Raw genomic sequence first — 15,424 nt, 5'->3', positions numbered from 1 at the left:
CAAACACCAATCCCACCACCATTACACCTTCCCACCATGATATTTTGGGTGTTTCCATCCCAAACTCCAAACCCTGCCCCAAAGTAGAACCGAAATAATATATTTTGTATTGTTTGTTATGAAAAACTGCTGAAAATACAACAAAAAAGTATCCTTAGAGGAAAGATTGTCAAGATTGTTGTATTTTATATGGGCCATTAAGACCGTCTATAAGTCTGTAAAAAAATAAAATTCCTCTAAGATTGGTTGTCTCCTACTTTGAACCCCATTAAGTGTGGGTGAGGTGCTCCTGGAGTATGGGTATGGTATGTCCTATGAACTGTCCAGGTATACGTTCACTCGTTGGTGAGGCTTGGCCCGAGCATGTGGAGAGCGGCCATGAGCAGGGCGGTGGTTGAGTTCTGGAGGGTTTTGGCTGCCCGGCTGGGCCCCTTGAGGTGGGGAATGGTCTCACCTGCCCCCCTCTGGGATGCCCTGAGTGAAACAGCCTGGCGTGGAACCCAGCAGCATGGTTGTGGTGAGCATCAGGTTATGCTCCCTTCCAGTGAGAAGGACATGCCATCTGGATGGTGGTCAATGACGAGATTATTTTTATATCATATTTGGAATGAATCTTTCTCTCTCTCTCACCTGCTCTCTGTTTTTTAATTGTGGAGGAATGACACATATAGAGCTAGTCTCCCAATATTCTACAAAACTATAAATCAACAATATATTTACAAAGTAATGTTTTCAAAAATTATAGCTATTTTATAGGTGTAACATTTTAAAAATTAATATTAAATATAATTCTATGCTAATACACATCAAAATTTACATAAAATTTATACATCCTAAAAATAAAATGTAAATTTTTATTATGGTGAGGAAAGTTAAAAGAGACACATGGGAGACTAACTAGGCTTATAGAAGTAAAATAAAGTGCTTTATCCTATGAAAGGTAATATTAGCTGAATGTTAGAAAATATTATAGATACTGCTTATGTGTCTGCACTAATAGGTTAAGTATCATAAGAAAAATCAACAAACAACCCTGATCAGGTATATAATATTCAATATAAATGAAATACTAATTTTTTATTGCAAATGTATACAATCCCTTAGCATGATTGGAATAAACAAAACTTGCTTTTTTTTTTTTTCCTGAGGCACACTAGCAGTGTCAGGGCTTACTCCGGACTCTGCACTCAGGGGTCACTGCTGGCTGGCTGTGCTCGAGGGAACCCCACAGGGTGCTGGGGAGTCAGACTCATTTGCTCCATATCCAAGGCAGGCACCATACCCACTCTACTATCTCTGCTGCTTCCTTAAGCTTTTTTAATTAGTAAAGGGAAACCATACTGAGTGCATGCCATACTCGGTGTCACGTGCTGAGGAGTTAAAGAAGCTCCTTTCATGCTTGCAAGATTGGATTCAAGGCTATGAATTCCCTAAGCTATTTATTGCCTGTCATTCAGTTCTATATATTTCTGAAGAAAAATGATCTGAATGATAATCGAGCTGGATAGAGTATTCACTGAGCGCTATATTCTACCCCTCCATTCCCTTCTGGATTTCAGGGTTTCAGTTGGCAAACTTGCTGTGAACCTTATGGGTTTTCTTTTGTTTGTTCATTCCTTTTTGATCTTACTTCTTTCAATATTCTATCTTTAAGTTTTGTCGTCTTTGCACAATGTGTCTTGGAGTTTTCCTGCTTGAGTCTATTTTCACTAGCACCCTCAGGCCACTTGGTTCTCGGTGCCTGTATCCTCAACACAGAAAAATTCTTGTCAATGACTCCTTTAACTATTGTTTTTCTCAGAAAACACCCTACCCGCTGTGCTATCACTCCAGCCCCTATAGTACTGTATTTAAAGAGAACTGTATCTAACAAATGACAATTTATATGCATGTTCTGTCGGATACCCCTAACATCTTAGTGTTTTTAAAAATGAAACTCCATTCTATAAATAAAAAAATCTCATGTTTTAATGAACAAGTAAAGCAACAATTTGGATAGATGGTCGTGGAGTGGCTGAACAGACACCACCTCAGGCTGCCATGCTGAGGTCTGCCTGCAGACTCCTTGACATGGTTTATTCCTCTGCTGCCGGTGTCTCATGCCCTGTGCCCTCACTCACAGGTCAGTCCCAGGAGCATGGAACAAATTCCTGAAGGACTGCAGTTGGTCCTGTGACTGTTGACAGTCATCAGCTCACATGCTGATCTAAAACTTGTGGACTCTTGAAACTTCTTTATAATTCTTACACAGAATTTATTTTTATGAGCATCTTATTGGGTTTTCCGAGTGCATTAGTTTATCATGGCAAAGGAAACCAGTCAGAAGACTTCATAAAAAGCTGGAAACACGCACACATTAATGGGACTCTAGGGAAAGATAGTGAAGCTTGTGCCCAGGAGGTCAATATAGCACAACGGCCAGGCTTGGGAAAGATGAAATATTCTGGGTTTCTCAGTTTGTTTCTTTGCCTGTGAAGTGGAATTAGATCTGGAGAGATTTTGGAGATGCTGTAAGTGCTGGGGAGAGTTTTTGTGATTGCATTACAGGTCGAAAACTAACCTTCTAACTCTGCTGTCTCTCCAAACTGTGCTCTAGCTGCCCACGCTTCAGCTCAGGCTCAGGATCGACCAACGGCCACAGTATCACCCCTGCGCACTCAGAACTCTCCATCCTGCCTGGCCACTGCCAGCCTCAGGCCTCACTCTGTGGTGTCCCCACAGCACACCCACCATCCCCCCTTGCAGACACTGGCTGGAGCCCCGGGTCCCCGGTTCATCATCCCACTTACATCAGCAGCATCAGCCATCACCCCTCCCAATGCCAATGCAGCCACCCTCGGGGAGACTGGAGGGGTTCCTATAAGTGGCCCATCAACATCCAGCCCCACCAATACAGGATGCAAAGCAGATGAGAAAAAAAGTGAAAAGGTAAGTGACCCACCCTGGGAAAGCCCTGGCCTGACCCTCCTGGTGATCGTGACTCTGTGGCACACCCACCACAATTTTTCACAACAAAGTATTGAATGTGGGCACCAAGCACCAGCTCTTGATATGCCAAGCATGTGACAACCAGCTACAGCAGCAAAGCAGATGGTGGCTGAAGTAGAATTTAGATAAGACTTAGGTCTAACTGAGAAGGGCTGACACAGGCCAGCTGTAGTTTTCATGCAAATTCCCTCCACAAGATGAGTTCATTCCATCTGTCAGAAAACACATGCAATGTATTCAGTTCTGTACAACAAGATTCTTTGGACCAGTTTTCAAAAGAACTGTACAGATCTCATACAGTGTGTGCTCAGTGCCCCTCCCTCACTGTGCCATGTCGTGAGGCACACCTGCACAAGCACACAGCTTTTGGCAGCTAGGATGCCCACCTAGATTTGACATCTTCAGTGTTTAGCTGTGAAGGGAATTGGGTTTGTTTACAAAATGAAATTTGAATCCAGTGAACTTGCTTCCCTGTCGCCCTCAAATGGACATTGGATTGGCCAGAATTAGAACCCATATTTCTATTCAATGTTACATGATGGAACAATAATGTATGTTCATAAATGTTCAAATATTTGCTGTCTGGGATATGGCTTAGGTGGAGAGCACTTGAGCGTTTACGAGGCCCTAGGTTCAGGAGCTACACAGCAGTACTGAGTGAACTCCCATTGCAGTGGGAAAAATCTTCACCAGAGCTTTCAAAAGATTAAAATGAAATGAGATACAGTGATAATCAATTAAACACAATATAAAAAGCTTTATTGTTTGTGTACATGTTGTTAGATCACAGTCTCCTGTTCACAGAAAGGACCAATGTGAGAGGAAGCCCTCTGGGCTAGCCTGGGTCTAGGATACTGTTTCATATACAAGGGATTTACACCTGGGGCTTATTTTGGGTCACTGCAAAACAATTAGATCCCTGCCTTGTCCACTGGATTCTTAAGAGTTTATGTCCATGCCTTAGCAGGATTCAGTCACGGACACTCCAGGTGGTCTCAGAGCTATGTGCCTTAAATGACTAAAATGGGACAGGCGAGCAAATGGTCACTAACAGAACAGAAGAGATAAGGAAGGAAAGGATCTTCCAAGTCCAACTCCAGGGTTTATCAGCAGCCATGCCCTCTTGATGACATCCTTCAACAGATGTAATCTGTATTTTTTAAAAGAGTGTTGTCACATTACACTGCTTTCATACCCCTGTCTTCGAAAGCCACTGTGAACATCCTGGCTTTGGGGAGCGTCACCCCCCAGGGACTCCTGTGTTAATTGAGTCATGTGGATTGAGACCTGCTGCTGGCTGCCACTCTTATTGGCCTTGGGGCAGGAGAGGGTTAGTTCCTTTTTCTTCTGGTTTTGTTTGATTTCATGACTCTTTTGAACCCTTTACACCTGTTGAAACAGTCTTTGAGCTAGAGGTGTCAGCCAAGGCTTGGATAGGGTCATCGCTCGAGAGTCCAGGCCACAGGAGCCTCGTACTTCTGAGTTCTGTTCCCTGTGTTGTCTTTGTGCCTCTTCTCCCGTTCTGTTTTCCGAGTTCTGTTCAAGGAGCCCATCACTCAACACAACTGCCCGTCATGCTCCATAAGGCGGGTGTCTCCGGGGCAGGTGGTCTTTCAAACCGATGTTTGAAAATGACCCATTCATTCACAAAACTGATTCAGTGGATTTGAACCAACATTTTTGTGGATTGAACAGAATATTGAGAATTAAGTAGAGTAGCTCAGCGTGCATACCACACAGTTGGAAGTCAAGAGGGGAAACTACTGTATGTACTAAGGACTTCTGACTTAAAAGCCCTTTCAAAAATCCCTGAGTTCCTAATAAACATCCTGAAGAGTGACTTGCTCATAGGGGGCATGTGGGGACATTTGTAACTAAAGAGATGAAAAAGCTGCTGCCCATCAATTTTCATTTCTAGGGCTTAAGATAACTTTTAAATTTTACAAGCCAAAAGAAAGTTAAGTGTTACACTATGGATTAGGTTATTTCAGCTTCATAAAATAATAGATTACTGAAACTTCTGAGAGTCTCCAAGAACCTTTTCAACCAGCATCTCACAGTCAGTGATGTTCCTGAGACAGAGAGGCTGCCTGGCCTGAGCACTGGGTTGCGTAAGGACTCTGCTCTCCCGCACAATCTCTGACTCCAGCCCTCATTTGCTGTGATCCCTCCATTCTGCACGAGTTCTGCTTTAAAGTGTTTGGGGTCACTTCAGGGGCATGTAAGAGGAAAATCTGGGGTGGTAGCTGACAGAGAGCTCTGAGCTAGAATGGGCTAATGTCTGAATCACCTGCCTCCTGGCTCCACACTGGACTCCCCCGCAGCCACAGAAGGGGATGCATTGACCAGACCCATGTAGCAAACATGACCTTTATAAATAAGGCATTGCCCTGGAAGGAACAAGAGCCTTGGCCAAAACAATGATCTAACAATAGCAGGCACAAAATAATTTATTTTATATTGCTTGTTATGATAAAATGGCAAAGTGGATTTATTGAAAAATTAGTAAAAGGAAATTTGTGAAAAATTTAAAATCTCACAATGTGGTTATTAAAGACATTTTCTAAGGGCTTGCTAAGCTGTTTGTTGCTAGTTGAGTCTTCTGTGTTTTGTTTGTTTATGGAGCTCAGTTGGCTTCTGTGCTACTTTCTTCTACTTTGCTGTGCTCCTACTGGAATGGCAGTGTTGTGGGATTTGGATTCTGCTCTTCAGGAGCTCCAGGATCTGTTGAACTGGGACAGTTCTCAACCTGGCCCCCTCTTGAGGGGGACCAGAGTTTTCAGCCCAAAGACAGTGTACCCATGAGTTTCAGCGGCTTGGTTTACATCTCCTCAGAGGTTGGGCATGGTGCTGTGAAGTCGGGCCATGTTTACGTGGTGGCAGCTGTGGGATATGGGCGTGGCTGCTGAGGCTTCTGCAGTATGTGGGGGTCGGGGGTAGACTACCCATCTCCACTCTGAGAATACCCCAGAGTTTTCATCTCAAATTCCAGAGTACCTGGAAATTTTGTTGGCTTGGCATATGTGCAAAATTAGTCATGAAGTAGTGAATTTGGGCCATCTGCATGGCAGCCATGGGGTGGGTGTGGCCACAGGGGCTTTGGACAGGTACTTACAGCACCCCTCTCCCAAGGGTATTGCAGGATTTTCAGCCCATGACCAGTGTATCCATGAGTTTCATGGGCTTGGCTTGGCATCTCTTCTTAGATAAGTGTTGAAGCTGTGAGGCTGGGCCATTATTTACATGCAGCAGCTGTGGGATGTCCACTTTCTGCTAATTCTAGACTCTCTTTTCCTTCAGTTATGACTCTTACCTAGGTTTTGTGGCCCAAACTATTATTCCTGAAAATCAGGGGTCTTACTATGAATGGAGTTCTGTATGAATTTATTAATTTTTAATTTTTTTATTAGTGAATTACCGTGAGGTACAGTTACAGACTTACAAACTTTCATGCTTGCATTTGCATTTCAGTTATACAGTGGTCAAGGGCCCATCCCTCCACCAGTGCCCATTTTCCATCACCAATGGTCCCAGCATCCCTCCCACCTCCCCCACCCACCATCCTCCCCTTCCCTCACCCTGCCTCTGTGGCAGGGCATTCCCTTTTGCTCTCTCTCTCCTTTTGGATGTTGTGGTTTGCAGTAAGGTATTAAATGGCCCTCATATTCATGCCTTTATTCTTAAACCCATGCCTATTGAGAGAAACAGATCACATATCAGGGGCTGATTTAGAGTATACAGTCTTCTTACATCAGTCCCCAGGATATTGCAACATGCGTGATTCTTTAACCATATTTTCAAAGGGTGATTTTGAGCCAGTGTCTTCAGAATGAAAGAAAAGCATGCCAATGGCACGTGCCGATTCCCATATTCCATTTGTAATGAAGGTAATTCCCATCAGAAGCAGTACTGTAAGCACTGTGTAAAATCCCTTGATGGTGAATATGGCAGTAGTTTGGGCAGAAGTGTTGATGAAGGGAAAACAAATCCATATTCATAGTATCTACTCCAGTGGAAACAAAATGCTGCCCATGCCCAGACCTGATGAAAATGTTTCAACATGTTCTCGGCTGATAACCCAGAAATGCCTTTTTTTAAAAAAAAATAAGCGTCTCAGTTCAGTCTCTCTGCTTAGCATACTGGGCACTCAAGATGAACAACCAAGACCTTGGTGAATGATAACCTGTTACTGGGCCCATACCCAATGCCATCTATTTCAATAACTACATTAGCTGAGGAAAAAATTTAACTGTTATCTGTAGAATTGGTCATTAAAGTCCTCCTCTGCTGATGTCAGCCTTCAGTGGGCATTAATATATTTCCACATGTTTTTGGTCAATCCTGGAGATCTTTCCATATACCATTTTCCGAGACCTACTTTTCACCTATTTTCCAATCATGTTGCTTCTATCCTGTTATTTATGATTTAGTTAAACCATCATCCCCAGACTACATATTGGTATTCACTCACACCTTTGCTCTTTCTAAGTGAAATAAACATGTGTGCTGCTCAACTTTATATTCATGAGGAAGATTTTTCTCATAACTATCTTTTATGGAAAGGGATATACTGCAGCAGTATTTCAGATGGAGTCTACATATTGTACAGAACCATCTTTAAACTAGGTTCCAAGTTTTTTCTTCGGACATTTAATCATGGTGCAGGCTCAAAGAAGGATGGCTCTAGCAGAGGAAGGGAGAGTTAATATTTGGAACACTTTATGTAAGATGCTTGGGCCTTAATGGCCTGCTTGGACCCATTCCTATAGCACTGCCACTTAATTGTAAGGTACCCTGTAAACTCTGTCATTAGGATTCAGTGGGTAAGATAGCAATCCTGTTTATGATGGCAGGTCAGGTTGCATGGTAACTTGGTGTTTAGTCTCTGATAACACCGACTGACAAGCCAAAAGATGTTTTCTCCTGAGGGAGAACAGTTATTTGAAAAGACTGACGTGAATTTGTTTTTCTCCTACTTTCATGGACTTCAAACATCATTTGATCTGGTGGATTGTATGGCCCAAGTGGTAGAGAAGCTTACAACTTGGGAATATTATCCTCTTTCATATCTTTTCTAGTTCTCAGCTAGAAATTTTTCAGGCCACTCAGTAAGTGGGTCAGAGTAACACACCCAAAACAGGAATATGTTGCCTCTAAAATGTAGACTTCCATTAGTGTTTCTCTTCTTTATTTTCTTTTTAATTTTTTTTTTCAGTTAAAAGCTGTTCGTGATCAGGTTTCAGTCATACAATGATCCAATACCAATCCCTCCACCAGTGCACATTTCCTAGCACCAATGTCCCCTGTCCCTTCTTTCCCTCCTGCCACCACCCCCAGTCTGCCTCTATAGTGGGCCCTTTCCTTCTCTCTCTCTCTCTCTCTCTCTCTCTCTCTCTCTCTCTCTCTCTCTCTCTCTCTCTCTCTCTCATAAGGGTTCCTTCTCTATCCCATAGTGTTATAGTAAGGGCTAAAGTTATAGTGCTATAACCTAATCTTCCACCTAATGAAGGATATATCAATATCCCCAACTATTTTTTCTCTAGAAATTTCACTGAGGTAGAAAACTTATTAATTTTTGTTGGCTATATTTCTATATTTCTCTACTTCTGACATGTAAATAAGTCGATCACTGTCACTGTAGCACTGTCGTCCCATTGCTCAATTGCTCATCTATTTACTCAAGCAGACACCATTAATGTCTCCATTGTGATACTTGTTACTGTTTTTGGCATATCGAAAATGCCATGGGGAGCTTGCCAGGCTCTGCCGTGCAGGCACAATACTTTCAGTAGCTTGCCAAGCTCTCCAGAGGGGCAGAGGAATCAAACCCGGGTTGGCTGCGAGCAAGGCAAACGCCCTACCCACTGTGCTATCGCTCCAGCCCAAATAAGTAGATAAATAAGTAAGTAATCTTACTAATAAGTCTGTCACTGACACTGTCACTGTCATCATCGATTTGCTCAAAAGGGCACTAGCAATGTCTCCATTGTGAGACTTGTTACTGTTTTTTGGCATATCAAATATGGCATGGGTAGCTTGCCAGACTCTGTCATAAGTCTATTATACAATAAATCTCAGCTTACTCGGTTCAGTCAGATAAGGTCATCAATTCAGTGGACCATGTAATATCTGTGGAAGTGAAAAGTTATCCTGTTTCCTGTGAAATAAATCATGACACAGTTTTAGTGAACTGACTTACTGTGAGAGTAGGACAGTGAGATATGTGATTGACATCTGTAGCTGAAAAAAATACTGCTTTTGTAGTTTAAAGGTAGGTGTGGGGAGTCACTTTGTACCAGGTACCTGGGAATATGTTTATTTTATCAAATGAATCCGCATCTGGTACAGCAGCTACCAATTGAAGTCACTACCTGGCTAAGTTTACAGTCAGTCAAACTCTGTCATTCATCTTCTGCATAGGCCTAATAGGAGCATTGACTCGTGTTATAGGAATGACCACCCCCAACATCCTTCAATTCCTTGATGGATATCACTGATCTTTGTGGTTCCTTCAAGAATGAACATTGCTTTCAATATACTCTTTTCATAATGTGAGCATGCTCTAGTGCTCCTTGACTGTTATAAATGATAACTGACCTCATAGGACAAAATAGCCAATGTAAATATCTTGCCAGCTATAGATCATGTATATTCTTATAGTGTTTTCTGGAACTTAAGAAAAAAATATAGATTGATTAGAGAATAAAATTTCATACATAACCTCAGCCCCATAAATTTCTATTCTGGCTGGTAGATCACAATGATGTTTTGGATCTTCTACAATGAATGTCAATTAATATCAAATATATTTCAAGAGTCTCTGAAAGATATATTCATTTCCTTTTCTCCAATTTAATGTCATCTGTATTAAAAAAACATGGACTGCTAGAGAAATACTGGGAGCATAAATTATTGGTAATATATTGAATTTACTGGAGTTTTTCCTCAAGAGAATTCGACTTTTTCATGGAAGGGTCTCAGGGTCTCTAAGCTATAAATAAATCTGAGAATTAATTGCACCATAATGATTTTCACTTTAATAATTGTTTCAAATTGTTCACAAGGCTTGTAAACTTCCACTTTGCAGAATAAACTAGAGTTTTGTTTACTCCCTAGCTATTTCTATTCTAGGGGTGTGGAGCATGGGAACAGGCTCCAGAGCAGGTAAGATCTGACCCTGCAGAGCAGATAAGACCTGTCCCTATAGAGTGACCCAGCAGGGAGTGTCTGGGCGCATTTGACAAGCACCCGGTATCCCTTTGAGTCTCACCCAACCCCTCAAGAATTGTCATTTAGGGAGTCATTCCTAACTGCAGCATTCAGCCCTAATGGGGATTGGGCCAGGGCAAAGTAGAGTTGGGAAGGTGATAGGTCAGTAATGCTAAATTGTATGTGATTGGAACATGCTCTGAAGCCGAGACCCCCTATAAAATATATGTGTGTTTGGCAATAAAATGAGCACCATAAGCTGTCTCCGGAGTGGTTTCTCCATGCGTCAGTCATCCTTAGCCCCATGTCTGCCTGGAACTAGTGCACAACGTGTCTGGGCACATTGGAAAACAACTGTTCCCCAACAGAAGGGCAGCGTGATACAATGCAAGTGACATGCAGGTCTGTATATGTCAGACTATTCTCATTGCTGCTTCTGTTGTCCATTATACCTACAACATATCTATTTTAACACTTTCTCCAAAAGCTATTGAGCACTTTAATCTGTGGTATACAAGGCAGGTTTGGCATTTCAACCTCATTTACTGTATGCTACTTTACTGGTCCGTGTTTCAGACACCACCCGATTATAGCCCTTTCTAATCCCTCAAATCTATAATATTAAATCCAGATTTCTGTTTGTCTCATATCAGTAACTCAGCCTGATCTAACTTTGTTTTTCTATTATCCCACAGTTTTACAACATACACACATTTCCCAGGTAGATTTATAGTCATATAAATTGAAAAAGTTGTAGTGTAAAATACCTCTTGCTGGATCATACTTTACCCATTGGGGTCTGTTGGTATTGAAGAAAAGAGAGTGGTGGGTTGTCCTGAATATAAACTACAGTGTCTCATCAGACAACTCACCCAGAGGAGACCGTAATGTATTCTTTAGAAAGTAGGATTAGCCTCCTTGGACAGGGGTGAAAGGATAGCTTCTACTACCAAAAAAAAAAGCAGAATTTAGAGGCTCCATATCCCAAGCCTCACCAAAATCTATTTATGATTTTAGTATATCATTCTTTCCCTACCAATTATCTCACTGAAACAATACACTCTGCAAGGTTGGGTATTCAATCTGGGTAATTCAGCCACTTGCAAGATCAAATTTTGCATTGAATTTTCAGAAGTCTTAGTTCCAGGGCTACAGAATATAATAGTTTCTTTCACAAGTGATATAAGACATACATATAATTTATACATACCCTAAGTTGGTCATTTGAATCTTGAACTCATTTTTCAAGAATTGTTCAGGGCATCCATACAGTCTCATTCTATTAATGAATTTGACAAAATTGTCCTAAATATAATGTGTCTATTATCTCATGGGCATTCAGAATCTTGCCTTCTAAAGTATTTGATGATGGCTACCTGATGATGGTATTGTGTGTATCTCTACTGCCAAATAATACCATCACTGTTACAGCCCATTGTCAGATATGGGACATGTAAAATGTGTCATTTCTGATTTTCACAGAAATATTTTTCTCATAATTAAGTACAATGTTAACTGTAGGGTTTTGTTAGATTTACTATGTTAAGGAAATTTCCCTATATTCCTGGTTTGCTGAGGATTTTTATAATGGCGGGTAGTGGGCCTTGTTGGAGATTTTCTTATAATTATATAACTTTTCTTTTTTAACCTTGGATGGATAGCAGTAATTATCTGTTCATGCAGAACCAACCTTGGGATAAATATTAGTTTTTTTCATGATAAGTACTTATTTTAAGTCTCACTGCTAATATTTACTAAGAGTCGTATTGACTGTTTTGCACCTGAGATCATGAGAGTTATCCCTTTTCTTAAAATGCTTTTGTCTATCTTGGGTATTACGCTATAGTAGCCTAATAAAATGAGTTTTAAATATTCCCAATGTCTCAGTTTTCTGAACTGATTATGCAGAATAGCATGTCTTCTATAAATGTTTGGTGGATTTCATGAGTAAACCCACCTGGAGCTGGTGCTTTTTTTTCAGGAGGTTATAAATTATTATTAATAGAAATATTTATTAGTGTGTAAGTTTTGGCAGATTGTGCCAAGGGATTAGTCAAATAACTGATTAACTATGCTCAAAAAATTGATAACCATTACAAACATGAATTTCAGTTAGTCATAATTTTTAATTTTCTAACATCCATAGCATCTGTAGTGGTTTCCTTTCTGATTTCTGATATTTGTCATTTGCCTTTCTTTTTTTTTCTTTTTGGGTCACATCCAGTGGTGCTCAAGGATAACTCCTCGTTCTGCACTCAGGAATTACTCCTGGCAGTTCTTGGGAGACCATATGAGATGACAAGGATTGAACTTGTGTCAGCTGCATGCAAGGCAAACACCCTACCCACTGTGCTATAGATCCAGCCCATGCCTTTCTTTTTCCTTAATTTTATTAGCTAGAAACATCAATTTTACTGCTTTATTGATTGAATGCCTTTTTATTGAGGTATTATTGATTTACAACACTATAGGTTTTAGGTATTCAGTTCCACACCTTTTTAAATGTATGTTACCAGAGATTTATACATTTTATTGTCTCTTCAAAGAGACAACTTTTAATTTATTTGATCCTAAAACTACAGATATGTATCTACACAAAACTAGTTAGTTAAAACTCTAAACTCTAGAGTGCCTTACCAGTGCCATTAAGTCCACACCTGCACACTCACAGGGAGAGCCCCACTGGGCTAGCTCAGGCTCTTCTCTCCCACTGACAACCCTATCCCCAGTAGCAAACAGTTCCAAGAGTTTATTGGCAGAAAATAAACAACCTGTAGGCCATCCACACACAACTCAGCCTGCCCTTTTTCAGTGGAGCTCTTCTTGTTTAAATTTTCTCAGTTTTGAGAAATTGCAGACTACTTAGCCACAGGTATCACTGCTGAGTATTTAGAAATTGCTGGCTTTGTAGCCACATCAGATGCTTTGCCAGAACTCAGCTGATGACAACCTTTTGTGTCATTTGATTTGGGGAATATGGCATTCTCTTCACAAGTGCTTTGGTACGTCAAGGAAGAATAGAATTTTGGTCATGCTCATGAGGTACCTACAGAATGAGCCCGCAAGGATTCGGACACTTTAGCTTCTTTCTAATTTCTCTCCTTTTCTGATTTTAATAATGTGATAATAGCCACATATGGCCCCAGAAGAACAGATCCTTGGTGAAATTTAGTAGCAGTTGCCAGTTTAAGATTCGGCACAACTGAAAACCTAAGTTAGATGCTGCCACTTGGCTGGGGTCCAGAACACTCTATGTAGGGTGCTGGCAGGAGTGGCCTTGCTATCATCTCCCTTGGACGTCACTCCCATTATCTCAAATGAATCCCCAGGACTGTGAAGCATCTTGCTTTTTTTGGAGAAAGTCTGTGTGTAGAAACATGCATTCAGAAAGACAATCTACACCATCCATAGAGTTTGCAGGCCTGCATGCTGTCCGCCTGCTGTGAGTGCTAATGGAAATAACTGCCTGGACTCAGAAGTCCTGCACCCCACTGACAAAGCATGCTGCTCCTTCTTTGTGTGACATGCCTCCCTGTGGCTGCCTCTTTGTGGAATGAAGTAGTCTGCCCATCTGTTCCGGTTTTGGAAAAATATAGAAATAAGTTTGACATGATAAGCAAATAAAGTGTTTGACCATACTTGTTCCTCCCCAGAAATCCTTCTGAAAAAAACAGTAATTTAAGGGATTTTATATGAGTACATTGTGTTTAATATAATTATATATGATAGCATTGTATTTTATCCTAAAGTAAATTAAGACTTAGTAGAAATCCAAATGTAAGGCAAAGTTATCATAAAGAGAGAGTTGTAACAGTCCATAAGCAATCTAGAGCAAGCAGAGCTGCTGAAATCTTATCTCTATACATCTACCTTTTGGCCCAATTTCCTTTGAAGTGCCTTTTGGCCCAATTTATTTTGAAGCAATTTAAAAGGGATTATTATGCTATAAATTCTGTCCGGGTTAGTTGGACCTTCTTGCTTCAGTGGAGAGATGATGGCATGGGATGAAGTGGCCAGGCGAAAGAGTCAGCATTGCTATAGCTTCTCAGGTGCTGAGTCCTAAGGATTTGTAAAAACTTGAAACCTCAACATTTTAATCCTCCTTCATTTAACAATATTAAGCCTCATAAACTGTGTCTCAACTCTCTAATAGTTTACCTCTGGAAGACAGCTTCTCCCCTTGAAGTCTGACTAACGTTCTTCTGAAGTCAGCCTGCCCCATTCATGCCCAGGCCTCTCAGGACTCAGAGTTGCGGCATGACCCCACCTGGGCCACCCTCCGGCACAGCTGTGGGAGCAGCAGGAGGTGGGCTCGTGGCCGCTTCCCAGTGAGCATCACAGTCAGGACGGTCTGGAGGTGCCCTCAGTGCCAGGTGCTGGACTCTTGCAAGATGTGATGAATCATGTCCTTGTGGACCATCACGGACATTTATGAGTAATGGAGAGGTCAGGGTTATCATTCCAGCGGGGAGCACGAGTCTTGCCTGGCTTGGGTGCTGAGTTTGAGCCCCAGTATCACATATCCCACTGACCAACACTAGCTATAGCCCACCATTTTTTAAGTTGCTAATTCAGACGCTGAAAGGAACAACATGGACGTGGGACTGAGCAGAGCTAAAGAGAGAAACTCCCTAGAGGCTCATCACATTTTCAAGGAGGTTTTTCTCACTGGAGCCTAAAGTGAAAATGACCATCACAGCCTGGGAGGGAGAGGACCAGCACTGCCTGTGGAGAAGTGATGCCTCCTCCCCCCTCTCAACCTTTCCTGGAGAGGGCATCCTTAGGGGGTCTCTGAGAAAAAGGTTCTATTGAGGCACATCCTTTTCCTTATCACTCAGGTCCCATTGTCCCCATTAACACAGCTGTCCTGATTCCCAGGGTGGATTCATCTCACTCCCTAATTACCCCACCCCACCAAGCCTTAGGGTTAGTTTTTCCACTCAAAGAGGCTGAGACCATAACAGCCAGGGTGAGGGAAGAAATTCCCTGAGCTCCAGAAGCTGGGGCAGGAGGCATCTGTGGGATCATACACTGGTCTAGGGTTCAAATCTCCACAGATGGCCTGTATTCCCATGAGCACCCAGGAGCCAGACCCACACAGTCTACTCAGCCTAGGACAGGCAGCACCCTCTCCTCAGTCACATGTTGAAAGCAAACCTTTCTGATTACCCGTGCATCTTGAAGGGCTCCTGGATTTTCTTGGTCACACACACTTCATCATCCCTTC

General features: G+C 41.8%; 1 protein-coding gene across 4 annotated transcripts in view; it reads left to right on the top strand.

Annotated features, from left to right (window-relative positions):
- SH3RF3 (SH3 domain containing ring finger 3) overlaps positions 1-15,424 on the top strand; it is a 482,862-nt gene that overhangs the window by 410,896 nt on the left and 56,542 nt on the right. For all 4 annotated transcript variants that reach the window (XM_055141388.1, XM_055141381.1, XM_055141374.1 and 1 more), the window contains one exon: positions 2,597-2,928. In XM_055141388.1, the coding sequence (XP_054997363.1) occupies positions 2,597-2,928 (332 nt within the window). The remainder of the gene's footprint in view (positions 1-2,596; positions 2,929-15,424) is intronic.

Source organism: Sorex araneus, chromosome 1 (assembly GCF_027595985.1).
Source record: "Sorex araneus isolate mSorAra2 chromosome 1, mSorAra2.pri, whole genome shotgun sequence".
NCBI classification, from domain to species: Eukaryota; Metazoa; Chordata; class Mammalia; order Eulipotyphla; family Soricidae; genus Sorex; species Sorex araneus.
Note: the sequence above shows the minus strand (reverse complement) of the source record. Positions and strands in the feature narration are given on the sequence as shown.